A 19555-nucleotide genomic window follows, 5' to 3' on the forward strand; every position below is an offset into this window, starting at 1 on the left:
GGAGGTGTGTGTGTGTGTGACCTTGGAAGTGGTGAGGAAAGTGTTCTGAGTGCTGTTGTCTCTTGGCTCTCCTCCTGTTCACTGGTGGTTTCTGTGTTGCTGGGGACATGATGGAAGGAAATGTTCTTTGCTGTGTATTGTGTCTAAAATAGACTCTGGCCATTAGGTCCATATACGGTCACAAATTAATATGCACAGTGCAAGGCGCCCAGTGTGTTTACAGGCGCGAGTCAGATCGTGTCAGTAAACTCAAGAGGCCTTTGGATTGTGTGGTGTGAGTGTGGAGTCACATATAATGAGGGGATTAAGAGATGGATCATGTAGTAATAATAATAATAATCCTTGCATTTGATATAGCGCTTTTCACGTTGGGAGGACGTCCCAAAGCGCTTCACAGAATATACTGCAAAGTGTAGTGACTGTAGATTTTGTGGGCGAAACTCGGCAGCCAATTGCGCACAGCAGCATCCCACAAACAGTCGGGGGATTGAATGACCAAATTATTATTATTATAATAATGAATGTTGCTGCTTTGAGTAACAATAACACTCAAATCCATGTGAAATATCCTGGTCACTGCCATTTGTGGGGGTTATTTCTGAATACCAGATGACAAACTTACTGAACTTTATTCAGTGGGGAGAGTGGGACAGAAACAATTCTCTCCCTCAATCCCTCTGCCTTGCCCTCTTCCTCATTTTTTTTCGCCCACAAGATGTACAGTCAATTCACTTTACAGGATATTCCGTGAAGCGCTTTGAGACGTCTCGAAGACGTGATAAGGCGCTATATCAAATGCAAGGAATATATATAATATATACAGATCACGCTTGGAAGACCTTCCTCTTCAACGGTGCTTACGGTCACCTCCTCTCTCCCCTCAGTTCCCTGGCTCAGAGTCAGGCTCCTCCACTGTTAAGCGCTATGAGATGCTACCCTACGTGAAGGGTGCTGTATCAATACAAGTCATTGTGGTTGTTGGTAGGTGGTTGTTCAACCTGCATGAAAGACGCTGTATAAGTGCACGTTGCCATTGATTCTAAAGTTCTAAACTGGGCAGGAGAAAAAAGCTGTTAGCTTTGTATCTGCCCCAATCAATGAGATTAGGGTAAGGCTTCCCACTCCATATTAATCTATTCCTGGAAGCAAAGCTGCTTCCCTCTTGGCAGCAATAAACTCAGCATTAGTCTCTCATCTTTCAATGCCTTCTCTCTCTCTCCCCCACCTCCTCCCCACCCACCACCTCCTTTTTGGGGGATTTTTTTCAGCTATTGTGTTTTCTGGAAAAAAAACTTCCTCAATTGCTTTGAGTAAACAATGCTATTTCTTAGTTAGTTGGCCAGTGAAACTTTTTCACCAAAAGCTTGCGTGATACTTCGCCTTATCACGTGGTTGAGACGTCTCAAAGCGCTTCACAGAATATAATGTAAAGTGTAGTGACTGTGGGCAAAATGCGGCAATCAGTTGCGCACAGCAATGTCCTACCAACAGCCATGAGTGACCGATTGTACTTCGGGAATTGTTGGCCAGGATGCTGGCCAGAGAAACTCCCTTTCAAACAGCCGTGAAATGAATTGCCAATTGAATTGAATTCTGTCAGGAGATGATTCCTGTAACCATAACAATGGGCTGATATCGCATCGATTGCTCCACATTCAGACGGATGCAAAACCACTTTCCATACGCAACCCACCAGATAATAGGCTTCTCTTTCTTCCGTCTCAGTCTTGCGGGGAGGAGTGAAAGCAAGTCATCGATATAATGAGCTGAATAAATGTGACGCCTTGTAAACAAATTCGCTTCTGGATCTCGAACAAACTCGATTTTTTTATTTTTGGTTTTAGCTGAGCAGTAGAAACGATTTCTTATTTGTTTTGAGTTTCTTTCTCCTGACTTGACCTTGGTTGTATTTCAGATTGCTGGCAGATTTAAAACAGAGGCAAATGGTTCTGTGCCACCTCGCTCCCAGTAGAATCTGTTATTCCTGCTTTTAATCGTTCCAATCCATTGCATTTGATACAGCGCCTGTCATGTCATCTCCAAAGCACTTTTTAGCACTTTATAGGAAAAATGCAAATAATAATAATAATCCTTGCATTTGATATAGCGCCTTGTCACATCATTGAGACATCTCAAAGTGCTTTGCTCAATAAAGTGGAGTGGCTGTGTATTTTGGTGGGCCAAACGCGACTGTAGCAACGGTATTCATAGGAAAAGGCGCAAGCCGTTTTTGCTTAGTGCAAAGTGTCACAAGTGCTGTGAAGTGAATCACTAATTAATCTGGAAGATTGTTGACCAGGATGCCGGGAGAAACTCCCTTCTCTACTTGACCAGCACCATGGCAATATTTAACGTTTCCCCTGAACAGACGGAAGGGATCTCCGAAGGACAGCACCTCTGACAATGCAGTGTTATTTCCCCCATCGCCCTATCCTGCACCGTCAATTTGGATGATGAGCTTGTGGAGGTTCGGACGTACAGCTTGTCGCCCAGCAGCGAGCCAGTGACATTGGGAGTAGGAACGGGCCTGATGGAATGCATTCACCTGACCACATTAGCTGTCTGCCTTGGGCTAATGCAATGCACATGCTGCACGTTGTGTGTTTATGGGCTGCTAACAGCTGTAAAAAGAGCTGAGAGCTCTAAAAAGGGTCAAAAACATTGACTGTCCAGGGCCTTGGGATGTCCTCCTGACGTAAAAGGCGCTATGCAAATGTAACTTTGTTATTGGTGTTGACTACGTTAGGGGCAATGGCTGCATCTTTAATTTCTGTTACATTTGCGTTTGGAGACCTCTTCTCCCCCTCCTCCCTCCCCCCATCCTTCCGGGAGTGGGGCGGGGGAGGGGGAGAAGAGGTCTCCAAAAGCAATATTTTCCCCTAATATAATTTGTGCCCCTTTAATTTCACGAACCGCACTAGGCTCGTCTGTTCTCCTTGTTCTGACCTTGAAGAGCTTGATCTTCAAAGATCTGCGCGTGTTATTTTTCTTTTATATTTTTCAATCCTCTGCAAACACAGGCCAGCAGCAGCTCAGCATTTCGCTTATCGCAGCGTCCGGAAAAGACGAAACACCATTGGAATTCAGGGCATAAAACCCGGCACTTGGAGACAGCACTGGAGAAAATTTCACTTGCCTCCCCCCCTCTGTGTGTGTGTGTGTGCATGTCAAGACTTATTGCTCTTTTGTCCCTCTCTATCCTCCCCACCCTCCTTGGCTCCCAGCTCGGGGGACAATCCAGGATTGTTAAGCGCCTTGTTACATGAAAGGCTCTGTGGAAATGTAGATGTGTATTGTATATACAAGCGCCTCACCCGAACATGCTGTGTGTGAGATACTGCAGTCAGACTGAGAGGCGGCAATGCCACTGTGCTTATTTTAGCATGTGGTTTTTCTTTGTTCCTAAAATTGACAGCAATTTGACTAAGGTGCTATCGTGTTTACTCCACCCCACTGCCTGCACCAGACAGAATTATGAACATTTCTCATAAACCATTTTTGCGTGTTTGTTTGTGTGTGTGTGTGTGTGTGTATGTGTGATGTGCATCTTAAACATCTTCTGCAAATTATGTCTGTTGCCTGGTATGCAACATTTAGTTCAGGCTCTTTGACAGTGGACACATCTTGCAAACTTGTAAAAAGTGCAAGGGAATCTAGAAATAAGTTCTCACTTTTTTGACGTTGGTTATTGAACCCGCTTTGCATGGATGCCTTATGGTTGTTTTCTGGGGGATGGTTCATTGCGAGGCCTTTTATTGGGAGGGGGGTTGGAATATTAGCGTCTGCTATTAGTAGTCCTTTCAAATTATGTCCAAAATGTATTAAGTGTCAGCAACAAGGAGGGAGGAGGGGGAGAAGAGGTCTCCAAATGCAAATGTAACAGAAATTAAAGATTGTGTTTTATACAGAGCTCTTCATGAAGGGCAGCTTCTCGAAGGACTCGGCAACAAGTTCCTTTCCATATGTGTGTGGGCCTGGCTCAGTCGTTCACGCTCTCGCCTTGTGGGTTCAAGCCCCCACATCAAAACTTTGAAACCAAATAGTCTCGTCTGAGACTCCAGTGCAATGCTGGGGATGCTCTGCATTGTCTGAGGTGCCATCCTCGGGACAAGACGTACGTTAAACCAATGTCCTGTCTACCAGTTGGGTTTGGATGTTGGGATTTAGATAAGTTTCAAGCGTAGGAAAATAAAATATTCCAAGCGGCTGACATTTCACCCACAAAATATGCAGTAAATTCACATTACAGTATATATTGTGTCTCTTAAGGCGCTATATCAATTGTAAGGGTTATTATTATTATTATTTAACCTAGTATATGGTGAATCATATTCCACTATTGCTTTGGGCTTTTACCGAGTCTTTCATTTTAAACTTCTGACCCTGTCAATTTAACACTTATCATCCCCCCCATCACCCCCTCCTTCCGTCAACTGTTGCTAGTGACTACGAAGCTATGCTGCCAGCTGCCTTGCTCAGTTGCATCCGATGAAGAGTGAGAATTTTACACATTGAACACGACCTATTGACTATTGTGCTGCAGACTGGAAATCCTTACAGCACGAGAGAGAGGGGGGTGGTGGGGAGAGAGAGGAGAGAGCTACATGCCAGAAAAGAGCTGGTGGGAATCCATCCCTGGATGACTTTGCATGGCACTGTCATATGGAGTAAAGCAGTGTGTCCTTCTATCTGGCTTGCAAATGGTTTCTCTGCCTATGACGTTCTGGGTACATTTACATTGCAGAAACCAAGATTGACACTTGATAAAAATTGAACGGATGGCTTTAAGCATGGCGGGCAGGCGGAGGGGGGTGGTGGGAGGGAGGGAAGTCTTGCTTATATAATATAATAATCCTTGCATTTGACATAGCACCTTATCACGTCATTGGAAATAATTGGGCATCTTCTGAACCAGGGCGAGCGGTGCTGAAAACATTGTCCGGCGAGAGACTTTTTAAAAATCTTTATTTGGACCCCCAGACAGATTTGCTCACTCAAAGAGCGTTAAAGTTCTCCCTCGGGAACCACACTGCCATGCGAAATGACAGAATAAAACCACGCAGGAGTAAGGAATAATGTGCAGCTTTGACTGCAATGCGAGCGGTTTGATCAGAGCTGATAGCAAGCCACTGTAAAATCAGGCTGGGAGTACTGTATACAGCAGCTCATTTACTCTCTGAGTGGTTTAATTGGTTAACATGTTGCCTTGGTTCCTTCTGCCCTAATTTAATTGTTTCTAGAGCTTGTGTGTTTTTTTGTGGGGGAGGGTTAAAAAAAATATATTTTTTACCTGTTCTCAAGTTCTTAAAAAAAAGGCTTTCACTTATTTGAGAACAATAATGATTTGGTCACTTGATCCATGACTGCTTATTGGGACACTGATATGCGCAATTGGCTGCCACGTTTCGCCCCCAAAATCATCCACTTTACAGTATATTCTGTGAAGCACTTTGGGACGTCTCAACGACGCTATGTCAAACACAAAGATTATTATTTGTAGTGAAAGGAATCAGACAGGCCTGTGTGTGTTGTATCAGTTGTTATTGGTTAAAACCGAAAATTAGAAGCCTTATTTATTTTTACACAATCTGTTAAGTGCACTAGCAATAATTCTCAGGTGGAGTTAGGAGGGAGGGTAGGCAGGGAGGGGGACTGTCCCAGCATTTGTCATGTAAGATTCCCCCCAACCCACACACACACACACACAGTTTCACTTGCTGTAAATTGGGGTCTTCCCTTTCACATGATGTGGTGGCATTAAGCTTCTTTGTAAAGCTTTTAATTGTTCGGCCACAAAGTATACAGCCACTACACTTATTATAATAATAATATACTTCACAGTATATTCTGTGAAGCACTTCGAGATATCTCGACAACATGATAAAGCGCTATATCCAACAGCAAGGATTATTAGTAGTCGCATTATTATTAAAGCTTCAAGGAAATGAATTAATCATAATAAGAATCCTCGCATTTCACATCAGGAGAACGTTTCAAAGCGCATCACGGGATACACTGCAAAGTGCAGTGACTATGTATTTTGTGTTTGAACACAGGAAGAGAGATCCGGGAGAACAACTCTTTTCTAAGAAATAAGCGGCCACTAAATACTTTTAAAGAGGACTTCTGTTTTCTTTCAACAGCAAATGAGATAGATTTCTTTTAGGAAATAATACCTCTGGATACAGTGTATAGTTTGGGGCATGACCTGTGCATGCGACTGCCAAGATGGTGGAAGGCCAACTGGATGGACTTTGGTCTACTTTCATCCAACGATTCTGATATCCTTCTGTTCCCAACTAGGTACCTCAGAGCAATGTATCTCGGGATTCAAAGCCGGTGGCACCAAGATCACGAAAGGCGTCACTTCTACTGGCGAATGATGTTTGAGAGCGCCGACATCAACATGTTACGCCTCCTGGAAACCTTTCTTAAAAATGCACCACAACTTGTCCTGCAGCTCAGTATCATGGTGCAGAGGAACCAAATCGAAACGCTACAAGGTAAGGTCTGATAATCCCAATTTATTCATATGTATCATTTTTTGGGGGTCTGACGGGTGTCTGACATGCGCAGAAACCCATCACCGTTGCTTAAGAGTACCCAAACCCGGCTGAGATTTCCATACATCCCACCTACACGTGGATATTCCCGAGATAAATTGTTGGAATGGAATGTGCACTCTCTCCCTGGAGAGAGTGCACATTCCTAACCTAACCCTAACCCATGCATCCTACTTAGCTAATTCTGGAGAGTATTAGGCACAGTTTGGCGAGAGCCAAGGATTGGGGGGAGCCCAGAGTGTGCGTTGGGGTAACTGCTGGAGTCTAACCAGCTAAAACCGCGTGTCTTGCCATTTGATATAGCTGTCTGGCAAGCTTTCCCGCTGCTTGTCCAGCTGGGACCACCCTACCCGTTAGGGGTTTGGTAGTTCCAATGCAGCAGAAAGGCATGTAAACACTTTTTCCTCTTGATTTTTAACTTGTTTTTGCGCAGATTATGGACTTAAAAGAGGCAGCGGCTAGCCTTGAGGAGGAGGGGGAGCCAGCGGGAAAGAGATGTAGATTCGCTGCGCTTATGTCACTCTGCAATTTCTATTAGGGAACAAAGTCATATCGCAGGCTTTGAGTTTAATGCAAAAAAAATCCCCATGCACAGGATGAAGAGGAAGAGTGGATTCAGCTTTACACACCATTACTTAAAAGAAACTGAGATAACGCTCCAAGTTATTAATATGTATCACTGGAAGTTTAGCCTTTTTAAGTACAGAAGCCATGTGTGAAATTTCAATGCAACTTCGAGCAAAGAGTGATGGTACACACATACAATGAGGCATTAAAATAAAATTAAAAAACTGCGCAGATGGAGGTAAACGTTTCCAGCATTGGTTTGATCTGGTTTATTATTTTCCTTTGCTGTTAATTTGTAAAAACAAATGCGATTCATTCAGGGTTGTTTTAATGCATTGAATCAACAACAACTTGCATTTATATAGCGACTTTCTCATGGGGTAGCGTCCCAGAGCGCTTAAGAGCGATTGAAATGGCAAAGCATCCTAAGGCTTATTTGGACTCATCTTTCCAGGATACCAATCCTCTGTCTTCTCATTGCAACATCGAGTTGTTTCTGGAGGGTCAACCCAGCAGTGTCCTGCTTCCCTTGTTGTATAATCCTTGCATTTGATAAAACATCTTATCACTTTGTCGAGACGTCTCAAAGCGCTTCACAGAATATATTGTAAAGTGACTTGACTCTGTATTTTGTGAGCGAAATGCAGCCGCCAATTGGACACAGCAGTGTCTCACAAACAGTCGTGGATTGAGTGACTCTAATTTTTTTTGAGGGATTATTACCCATCGATCCGCCAATCGACTAACAACCAGGTGCCCATTTACTGCTAGGTAAATGGAGTAAGGAAACTTGCTTAAGGTTTCGCCCTTCCTGTTTTTTGACGATCGCCCTAATATCCTGTTTTGTCCACAAAATACAGTCAATTTCCTTTACAGTATATTCTGTGAAGAGATCTGATGAGTCTCAATGACGTGATAAGACACTATATCAAATGCAAGGGCTATTATTATTATTAATGAATGGTTGGCATTGATCACGTTAACGGGAAGCATTTTAATTATACCCAGTGTAATTTTTGATGTTTACTTGCTATTAACATCAATGAATATTGTGCATCCCTCTAACCCCTTCTACAGATGAACCAATTAATAGGGTGCAGTGGAAAGCCTCTGTCACACACATAATTATATGCACCAGTCCTTTGATGGACAGTTTGGAATTAGAGAACCAAGAACTATAATTAACAAGTACATTCTGCTACTGGGCTCAATAATTAATCGTTTTTTAATCAAAGAGCTACCAATATACCCCGAACTGCAACAAACACAGCAGAACGCACAAGTTGTTTTAAGAGTCTTCACTTGCGTGACATTAAAACAAAAAAGATTTTAGACACTCAATCCATAACTGTTTGTGGGACACTGCTGTGCACAATTGGTTGCCACGTTTTGCCCACAAAATACAGTCAATCCACTTTGACTGTGCATTTAAATTGAACAGTAATTTAATGATTATAATTTGACCTCACCATATATTCTGAGAAGTGCTTTGAGGCAGCCAATTGTGTACAAGTGTGTCACACAAACGGTTTGTGGGTTGAGTGACCAAAAAATATATTTTTTGTGTTGAGGGATTATTACCCCCAAAAAAAATGATCCACCAATCGACTAACAACCAACTTTCTACTTAGTAATAACTATCCTTGCATTTGATACAGCGCCTTATCACATCTTCGAGACATCTCAAAGCGCTTCACAGAATATACTGTAAGTGAATTGACCGTATATTTTGTGGGCAAAACGCGGCAGCCAACTGTGCTCAGAAGAGTCCCACAAACAGTCGTGGATTGAGTTACCAAATTATCTTTATTTTGAAGGAATTATTACCTGGGTTCCTACTCATTGCTAGGTAAGCAGAGGCGTGTGGAGTAAAGAAACTTGCTCAAGGTTTTGCCCTGCCGGGATCTGAACCCAAATCCTCTCGCTTGCAAGGCGAGTGCTCTAACCACTGAGCTACAGGACTCCTATGAAGTAGTGTTACTAACAGTACGTTGAAAGATCATGAGAAGCAAGGAGATGCTGCCCAACAAATATACCATGGCGGGTTTGAAGAAAATAACTTACCTTAACTAATTTTATTCTTCCCTGAGGCCGTGTTGTGTTTTTAGGGCCTCAAATTCTGCTTGTTAAATATTAGTTTTTTCGATAATTTTTTCAGCCCCAGTGATCTTTAGAAGCTGGATGTTTAGATGTTTTCTATATTCAGTATACGAGTAACGCGTGTTTATTTGAAACTGTTCAAATAAAAGGAAATCAAAGGAATAATTTTCAGGCAGGAAAACAAACCCCTGGAAGGATGTTACATTTAATGATGATAACTTGCATTCATAACAGCAATATCAAAATGCTTTGCAAAATATAATTGATTAGGATTGAATGTGAATGTTGGTTATGTAGGAAAATCGAATCACATTATATTTCATCATAATAATAATAATAACCCTTGCATTTGATTTAGCGCCTTTCAAGTCATAAAGACGTGTAGAAGCATCTCACAAGATTCACTGTAAATGTGGTGGCTGTGTATTGTGTAGGTGAAGGAGTCAGGCAATTTGCGCACAGTGACGTCCCACATAATTACTAGTTATCCCTCCCCCCCCCCCCCCGACCAGCACCAATGCAGTTAATGTAAAATACGGCAACAGTGTATTTTGTAGCGGATTACGGCATCCAATTTGCGTACAGTGACGTCCCACCTCATTACTTAATTACTAATCCTGCCCCCGTGCAACCCCGCCCTCCACCCTGCCCCCCCCCACCACCACCACCACCCATTGTAGCACAGGTTGCAGTCTGTCCCCTTCGCAGGTCATTATTGCGGATGACGCAAACTGCATTATGCAGATTGCTTGCTGCCCAATTTCAACCTGATCGCCCTCGCAAAGAAACGTCCTCGCGGAGAAACCACCGAACGAGCGCAGGCCTGAGATCAGAGTCTGCTCTCTCATGGTCACCAAATGTCACTTTAGTGCTCGAGGCTCCAGCCAGTCAGCGAAATTGAAAGGTCTCGCTGATCAGATAGCAAGGGTAGGAAACCAGAAGACTCCTTTCAGCGAGGCCGATGTGTTTCTCTAAGAGGCAAATTCTGGTGGGAGTTCGCGTCTCGGGGTGTGTGATTTTTACGCTTTGTGAATTAAGCGTTTGGGCTATAAGTTATTATAATAATAATAATAATCCTTGCGTTTGATATAATGCCTTATCACATCGTTGAGACGTCTCAAAGCGCTTCACAGAATATATTGCAAAGCGGATTGACCCTGTATTTGTGGGTGAAACACGGGCAGCTAATTGCACGCAGCAATGTCTCACAATTCAGTGACCAAATTATTTTGTTTGGAGGGAAACTTGCCTAAGGTTTTGGATCAATTGCCCTGTTGGTTTTGTGCAGTGCAGTGCTGGACAGTGCGCTTTACCCACTAGAGGGAGCCCATTCTTATCGTTTGGCTGGAAATTTATTTGGATAAATGTAAATTTACAAATCCCAGCCAAACTGAAAATCTCCAAATCTCCCCCCGTCCCCCGAGGATAAGCGAGATACAGTTCTGTGGTCACACATCCAATTATTATAGCTCTACAGTCTCTGATCACTCTCCTGTAGCCAAAGCAGATAGGATAGGACTTCACATAGGATCAAAGCTGCAGAGGACCCAGTTATGTGAGTGACTTCTGTCACACATATATGTAGATAAATACAAAAAAGCCGCAGCATCTTAAGCTCGCTGGGGTTGAAAAAAAAGCTCTGGATTGTTAGCATATCTATGTCGCCTTTCCTTTGTAAAGCACTAATTTTAACCCATTGAGAACTGAGGGTGCGGATCCCTGACTGTCCGACGCTTTGGGACATCCTCCCGACACGAAGGGCGCTACACAAATATAACTTGTTGTCGTTGTTGATTGCTCTGTGTGGTTTGGTCCAGGGCTATCAGCGGGAGCCTCTCTGCTGTCTCTGGCCTGGATGATCGCGTCCTACCAGAAGATCCTGCGGGATTCCAGGGATGACGAGATGCCCATGTCCTACAAGGCTGCCGTCGTCCAGACCCTCTGGCATCTGTTCACCATCGGCGCCCGGGTTGTCGCCTTCTCCCTCTTTGCCTCGGTTTTCCAGCTGTACTTCGGGATCTTTATCGTCACTCACTGGTGCATTATGACCTTCTGGATAATCCACGGAGAAACGGACTTCTGCATGTCCAAGTGGGAGGAGATCATTTATAACATGGTGGTGGGAATCATCTACATTTTCTGTTGGTTCAACGTGAAGGAAGGAAGGACTCGCTGCCGGATGTCCATCTATTACTTGATAACAATCTGCGAAAATACCACCTTGACTGTACTTTGGTACTTGTACAGAGACTCCCGTATAACAGATTTCTACGCCTTAATCATCGTCTGTGTGGTGTTCAGCAGTTTTGCCCTGGGAATGTTCTTCATGTTTATATATTACGGTGCATTGCATCCCAACGGCCCCATGTTTGGGTCCCAAGGAGGATGCATTGATGGTGGAGAGCAAGAGGCCGTCACGCACCTGCCTGCGGAGGTTGTAACCACTGCCCCTCGGGGATTGACCCAGTGTCGGACTACAGCTGTGGAGCTGATGCCTGGGGATCGGGACAGTTGCTTGGCTGTGTTTCAGGTCAGGCCCAATGTGACCCCAACGCCAGTGTTGCGCACACTGCGGACAGAAGGGCCGGTCATCAGGATAGACCTGCCCAGGAAGAGGTACCCTGCTTGGGACGCACACTTCATCGACAGGCGCCTACGCAAGTCCATCCTGGCTTTGGAGTACACTTCGACCGCCACACCCCGGCTCCAGTACAGGAACATCAGCTTCTCTCAGGAGGTGCTGGAATATGAAACCACCGTGTAGGCGCGTGCAAAGCAACCCTCAAAGCACGGAGTACACTCGACCCTTCGCAATGGGGAGGTGAGGGGAAGCGGCGGAGGGAGAGAGGGTAGGGCGGTGAGGTGTTCAAGCCCACCCTGAGTGATGGTGCACAGTGGGGGAGTGGTGGTGGGGGGGGTGGGGGGTCTCACAACACTGGCCCCTCGATGCGTCAGGACTGTGTGCAGAAGAAGACGGCTCGCAGCCGAAGACGCGTCTCAGCATAAGGAGTTGTGCCGCAGTGTTGACAATGACGCTCCCAGTTCTGGTAGAGAAGGACGGTCAGTTTTTGTTCTGCTCTTGTTTCATAGAATCATAGAATTGTACAGCGCAGAAGGAGGCCAGTCGGCCCAACGTGTCGGTGCTAGCTCTTTGAAAAGAGTTTCTCACCTGTTTTAATGGTTATCCTGTACACAGAAGGTGGTTAACAACAAAATTGGGACCGGGTGCACAAGATTTGACTTTGCTACCAACCAAGGGTACGTGTGGTTAGGACGCAATCGCTCACCCTTTCCAGGCCATTGGTTATCGCCATGGGTTTAAATACCGAACAACCAAACTTTAGGGTTTTTTTTCTGGATGATTTGCGAAAGTAAACATTTAAAAAAAAAAAGCAACCACGAGCGCGTGTTTGTTTGCACGCGATGGGGGAAAGAAATCTTGCAAATTATTTGCCAAACACAATGACCAAACTTGGGGGTGAAAGCAACCGGGGGTGGGGGATGAGGGGTGGGGGAGAGGAAGTGGGGGCAGGAGGCAGTGATTGTTCTGCAACACTTGGGTAAGGGGTATTATCTGATCTCTGAATGTCTACAAATGCCTGGAGATGTGTCCTTGGCATGCCATGTGCTTTGTCCTCAACTGTGACTGATGACGCAGTCATTTTGACTGACAATGGAAGAGATTTGCAATTGATTTGGTTACGATTCCCACCCATGTCTCCAGCCTGATTTATCATGATCTGCCATCTTTCCTTCCAAAGTGGGTGGGTGGGGGGTAGGGAGGGGAGGGGTAATTGGAGCATTGCCGGGGAAAAATCCCTATACTTAAAGATACGACAATTTGAATTTATAAAGCGCCTTTCACGTCGGGAGGACGTCTCAAAGCGCTGGGCAGTCAAGGGTTTGCACCCGAGCTGGGGGTTGGAATCGAGAGGGGTGTTGGGGGAAAGCAAAGTGGGTGGGAGGATGACCACAAAATAGAGGAGCAAAACATCATGAGGTTTCCTGACATTTATCGAAACAGTTGCTAATCATTTCCTTCCAAAATAACAATACAAAATTACATTTGTATAACGCCTTTCACGTCGGGAGGACGTCTCAAGGCCCTAAAATCTTAACATGATCTTAACACTTTTCCACTAACACCACTGCCCCAGTGTAATCTCAGGAACATCTTAAATAATGTCAAAATTGTACAAAAATTAACCGAAGGGTTTCGTGCTGTTGCTTAACGCAGAGTTCTACAAAATCATTTTGCTCATTTGTTTGAATTGATGGTTGAGGGGCAGCGCAGGGTGCGATTCAAGTTCTAAGGCACTTAGAGATGTCCGCAAAAGAAATTGAGATATTTTCTCTCCTTTACTTCCCCACCCCCAACCACCCCCCCATAAAAAATCTTCAATATATGCAAAATATTATGCATTGTTTTTACTGGGTGTCAAATGGACTCTTTTTTAAATACAGTATATATAAATCTCTTCCGTTAAGGTTGTAAGAATAAATGTGTTGTCCTGCAGCTTTGAAAGATGTGTGTGTGTGTGTGTGTTATCAGTCTCCTTCATTGATCCATTTACCTCTCCCGTTTCATACCCTGAACCAGCAAATTCCCTTCCGGAAATGTCGGTACCAACATCTGCGGGCCAGTCTGTGAGCATGCCTACTACTCTCTCCATAGGAACAGGAGTAGATCATTCAGCCCCTCGAGCCTGTTCCGCCATTCTATAAGATCACGGCTAATCTTATAGAATGGCGGAACAGCACCAGCTACAGTGGAGTCCTGTAGCTCAGTGGTTAGAGCACTCGCTTTGCAAGCGAGAGACCTGAGTTCAATTCCAGGCAGAGGGCGAAACCTTGGGCAAGTTTCCTTACTCCACACAGAGCCTCATAATAATCCCTCCAAAACCAAAAACAATAATAAATTGGTCATTTTCAATCTACGACTGTTTGTGGGACATTGCTGTGCGCAATTGGCTGCCGCGTTCGCCCACAAATATACAGTCAATTCACTTTACAGTATATTCTGTGAAGTGCTTTGGGACGTCCTCCCGACGTGAAAAGCGCTATATCAAATGCAAGGATTATTATTATTATAACCTGTACCTCAACTCCAATTACCCGCCTTTTCCCCTTCCCCTTGATTCTGAACACTTCAAGCCACTCGGCCCTTGATTGAAAGGGCCTCCAGTGTTAGTGGCAGGGATTGTCAGCGTAGCCTGGTTGAATTCTTTGGGATGCATTCAAGACCAATAGAACAAGGGGAGGAAGGGTGGCTGAGGCCAGAAAACTTGGGACTCATGGGGCAAAGGCAGGGCAGGTATTCTGGAATGATGACATCAAAGGGCTTTCTTCATCCAAATCAACTTTCTAATCTGTAACGAAAAAGCGGGAACAGTAGGATATATAGTGTTTAGATGCGGTGCCAATGCAGGACTGTTACCTTTGGAACATATTATTACCCCCAGAAAGCGATCCTTCAATTGGTTAACAACCGGGTTCCTACTTACTGCTAGGTAAACAGAGGCGTGTGGGTGGAGTAAGGAAACTTGCCTAAGGTTTCGCCCTGACCTGCCCGGGAATTGAACCCGGGTCCTCTCACTTGCAGGACTCCCAAATGCAAATGTCAGGTTATTCTGTTCATAGCTGTATTTTTCTTTTGCAGTGATCGATTTTCGGTGTTGCTCGAATTCTACTTCTGTGCATTGGTATTATATTGATTAATTCAATTAATTCATTCATTCATTCACAGAGTCTCTCATAAACCGCAACATTTAAATCTTTGGAACAATCAGAGTTTGACTCAAATTAACTTGCTAAAAGGAGGAGGAAGAGAGATAAATTTTACGGCCAAAGCAAATTGCATTCATTATCATAAGGTGGACTGAATATTGTCAGGGGCTTCCTAGTTTGCAGGTTATAGGTTTATTGGCAATTAGCAATCCTGCTAAGGTCATTCCACGAAGGTAGCAGGAATAGAATTGATATCAAAGCAAGTAGTGGGCTGTAGGTGTACTCCCCCAGCAGTCTATATGGTGCTTATTTGGGGGAATTAGAAATGAAATTATTAGCCATCAGTTTCTGATTGGCATCGCATTTTTCTACCCTTTTATTCCCGAAGAGCCAGTCTAAACGAAGCTTGCAATGGAAACCTAGGCTGGTGTCAGCTAGCAGTAATAAGCCTGGCTGCTTTCGGTTGTGGGCAGGATTACAGCAGCTTCACAGAACACGTGGGGCGGTGATTGTATTCGGTTACATAACCACGGAAGTTGCAGAGAGGGATCCTTTTTGAATTTCCAGTTGTTTGCATTAATTCTGCGCTGTAGTTTGAGTGTGTGTGTGTGTGTCTCTCTGTGTGTCTGTGTGCGTTTAAGTAGACGAAATTAGCAAAAAGGCTAAGAAATTAGCGAATCATTCATAAAATGCTACACTTTTTGTGACTAACATATTGAAAGGGGAGGAGTGCCATGCAATCACTCGTTTTATCTTCGTGGTGTAAGCAAGTGTCTGTATTTTTTAAGAGAAATATCTACCTCAGTCATTATTTATTGTACATATATTTCTCTCTCTTTGAAGTTTGATTAAAGTGGAATAGCTTGTATGATTGATGTAGTGAAGGGCAGGACAATTTTTTTCCCCCCTCTTCTGGATTTGAGTCTTTTTGCCTTGATTTTCTTCCAAGTGCTATTTGGAGTGACATTAATAATATAGTCAATATATTCAATATATTCAGTGCAGCGTCGTTTATGTCAGGAGGACATCTCAAAGCACTTCACGTTGATATATGTGTGGGTATGTGTATGTATATATATGTATATATACATACACACACACATATATATATATATATATGGCAAAGTGGAGTGCCTGAGTTTTGTGGGGTCAACACAGCAGCCAATTTTGCTCACAGCAATCAGAATGAAAACAAAAACCTGCTTTATATTCAACTGACATAACAGTGCAGCAAAATAATAACAATAAGCCTTGCATTTATTAGTATTATTTATTTTTATTTATGTCTTGTGTATATTTGAAGGAAGAGCAAATCTCCCTCACTGCTTAAATGCTGGTTCGATTTGAACCCTGCCACAAGGACATTTTTTTTTGGTCAATTATTAATACTGTGGAAGAGAAATTCGAGTAAATAGCGCAGATAGCATAGAATGAATATGCTCCGATTTTATCCCTTCTCTTTACAAACCACAAATTAGTTATTACAGGCCGCCACAGAGCCGAAACATCCAAACGTTAACATTTTAAGTGCAATTAAAGCAAAAGTCCAATGCCTAATTTGCGTAGACTCCATTTTAAAAAAATACATATTTTTATTTGCTTTCAGATGTTTTGTAGCCTTGACACTGCCAAGTGTACAACGGAGAAAGAGAAAAAAGATAGATTTTTTTCAAATGGTTTACATTGTGCACATATGTATAATACAGATTTTTCTGCTAGTTTCTGATTTATGTTTTCTGTGCCTTTCTATCATTCATTTCATATTTTGAAGTAAGTTTTGTGTCCCTTTAAGGGACTGGTCAGTGCCATCAGTTATTCAACAACAACTTGCATTTACATAGTGCTCTTTCACGGTGCGCTTAACAGTGGCAGAGCCTGATGCCAAGCCAGGGCGAGGGAGGAGGTGACCGTAAGCACGGTCGAAGAGATTCCCTTTGCTTTCCTCTTTTTGGGGGGTTAACCGACAAGTGCAGCAATCCACCACCATACCTAAAAGGAGTATCCAAACCAGACTAACAGCGAGTCTCCTTCACTGATCACCAGCTACAGTACCAGCCTTAAGTCTGTGCTCTTCTTGGGTTGACCACTAATTGATGATCAAGGACAGCCTGGCTTGGTTCTCTCATTGGTGAACACACCCTATTCACTGGGCACAATGATGCCATATAGACAGACCGTCAACAGGCGTTTTATCAAAACCAACCAGGACAGGACCAGTTTTCCCTTTGTGATGCTGATGCCCCTGACGTACGTACCCACGGCTGGTAACAATGACCGTAATAACAGCGATGATAGCAAATGTGGGGAATTTGGCAAAAGTGGTTCAATTCCATCTTCCAAACTAGACGTTGGGAGCTTGAAGATACAAAAAAGAAACTGGAAGGTGGGGGAAGGCGGTGAGAAATTTCAGCAAATTTTCCATACTCCGAATCGTTCACCAATCAGGTTAATAACACACATTTGCTGACCAGGGAGGGTGATAAAACAAACATATAACAAATCAACGGAGGGTATTTGCTACTTGTCCATTTGCAATGGCAACGCTGCTGTACGTCTGTCTCCAACTTGCGTGCGTGTCTGTGTGTTGGTCTTGCGTGTGCGGGTCTGTGTGTGTAAACAAAAAATCTCATACGCTCCCTAACGTGCGTGTTCGTTTTTGTCCCATGAATATTACATAAAAGTGCTCGTTCATTTCAGTCCCATAGCATTCACTCATTCTCCCTCCCCCTTTCCCCACCCCAACCCCCCATTATGAAATGCCAATGGCAATCCAAGTTTTGCCCATTGCCGTTTCCTTTATGTACTGTCTATGAACGGTTTTGTGTGTGTGTGTGTGTGAGAGAGAGAGTGAGTCTGTGCGATTGAGGATGCATCCAATATCTTTGCTGGGTCTTTCAGCACAACTCCACAGCTGCTGATGGACTGCGTGTGATGATTACGTATTACCGCTTTACTTAGTGGAAATAAACTGTGAGGTAAAAAAAAATTGTGTCATGTAATAAGGTTTGTGCTACCTGTGTGTGTTCAGTGTTATTTAGCACACAAATGACTGAATGAACCAGGGCATTTATTCCAGGAGAAAAAAAAAGTAGTTCTACACGTGGAGGGAACAGAGTCTGTTGACCTCATTGCAATGTTACTCTTTTGTTATTTTAAAAAAAACTGTCAAAAATAATCAAAAAACCGACTGGTAGTGGGTGCTAAAAGGAAAGATTGCTATTTGATGGCTGTTGAATTTTGAACCAACTTTTTAAGCGCTTCTTTCTGTGATTTCCTGTAATCTCAGCTGGCAAACAATGAATTTTTTTTGTTTTGAAATAATAAAGAGGAAAGGGGAACAAAAACAGGATTGGGAAGTCTGTTTCTCCATGTATATAGATTATTGGTGCCACCTTGTAATATTATGGGTCTTTTTCTCTCTTTGGAAGAATTTCAGAATAGTAATTGCGAGCTTGAAACTTTGTATACTGTATCACAAACTTTTTTGTACCTTTTTATTTTGCTGCGACACACGAGGGGAGGAAAAAAAACAACCAAATCCATTGAAATAAACTATGCCATAACCATTCTTTTGGTCCTTTAACGCTTGTGGGTTTTTTTTCCTTCAAAATGTTCTGTTAACATGAAGGCAGCAATATGAGAGAGAGAGGGAGGGAGAGAGAGAGAGGGAGAGGGAGAGAGAGAATACAAGCGAATGCAGATTCAGGATTGTAAAGGGACAATTTCAGAGCAGACACCGGGATTACTCAGATAATAATAATAGTCCTTGCATTTGATATAGTGCCTTATCACGTCGTTGAGACGTCTCAAAGCGCTTCACAGAATATATAGTGTAAAGTGGATGGATTCTATATTTTTTGGGCAAATTGCACACAGCAGTGTCCCACAAACAGTCAGGGATTGAGTGACCAAATTATTATTATACAAGGGATTATTACGTCCGGAAAGCGATCCACCAATTGACTTAACAACTGGGTTCTTATTTGCTGCTAGCTAAACAGAGATGTGTGGAGTAAGGAAACTTGCTTCTGGTTTTGCCCTGCCCGACTCGAACCCGGGTCCTCTCGCTTGCGAGGCGAGTGCTCTAACCAATACACTGCGGGACTCTAGCTGGGAATTAACGACTGGAACAGGGTTATCAGGAAGTGTGGTTCAGACCAGGAAGTTGGGACTTGTTTAAAAAGCGGCTCAATTGTTGCGATGCGGGGAAAGGTAGGGTGGGTGTTCTGTAGGGATGAGATCAAAGAGCTTTCTTCATCTGAAACAATCTTGTTTCTTGTTGTTTCTACGTTGCTTGTACGATTTATTCAGGCCCAAACTCTTTATCCTGAGATTTGTAAAAATAAACTGATTTATAATGAGATACCAACTCTGGGGTGAAAATATTGTCTTTTTTTAAAAAAGACTTATCTGATAATGCAGACAGGATAGAGCTAAGCTTGTAAGGCTTTTAATGGGCTCTTGCATGTTGCTATCAGCCCCAGGAGGAAGAACTGTTAAAAGTTTGCATCGGAACTTACTTGGTGGAGTTTCCTGCAAGAAAAAAGGGCCAGACTCTCTCTCTCTCTCTGTCTCTGTCTCTTGCACACACAAAACAC

At 43.4% G+C, this 19555-nt stretch overlaps 1 protein-coding gene across 1 annotated transcript in view; it reads left to right on the top strand.

The window, feature by feature from the left end:
- Positions 1-11994, top strand: part of LOC103173118 (XK-related protein 7) — a 62636-nt gene extending 50642 nt beyond the window's left edge. The window contains exons 3-4 of the mRNA XM_042341867.1: positions 6304-6503; positions 11048-11994. Of these exons, the coding sequence (XP_042197801.1) occupies positions 6304-6503; positions 11048-11994 (1147 nt within the window). The remainder of the gene's footprint in view (positions 1-6303; positions 6504-11047) is intronic.
- Positions 11995-19555: the final 7561 nt, after the last annotated feature.

The sequence above is a fragment of the Callorhinchus milii genome, unplaced genomic scaffold, assembly GCF_018977255.1.
Source record: "Callorhinchus milii isolate IMCB2004 unplaced genomic scaffold, IMCB_Cmil_1.0 Scaffold18, whole genome shotgun sequence".
NCBI classification, from domain to species: Eukaryota; Metazoa; Chordata; class Chondrichthyes; order Chimaeriformes; family Callorhinchidae; genus Callorhinchus; species Callorhinchus milii.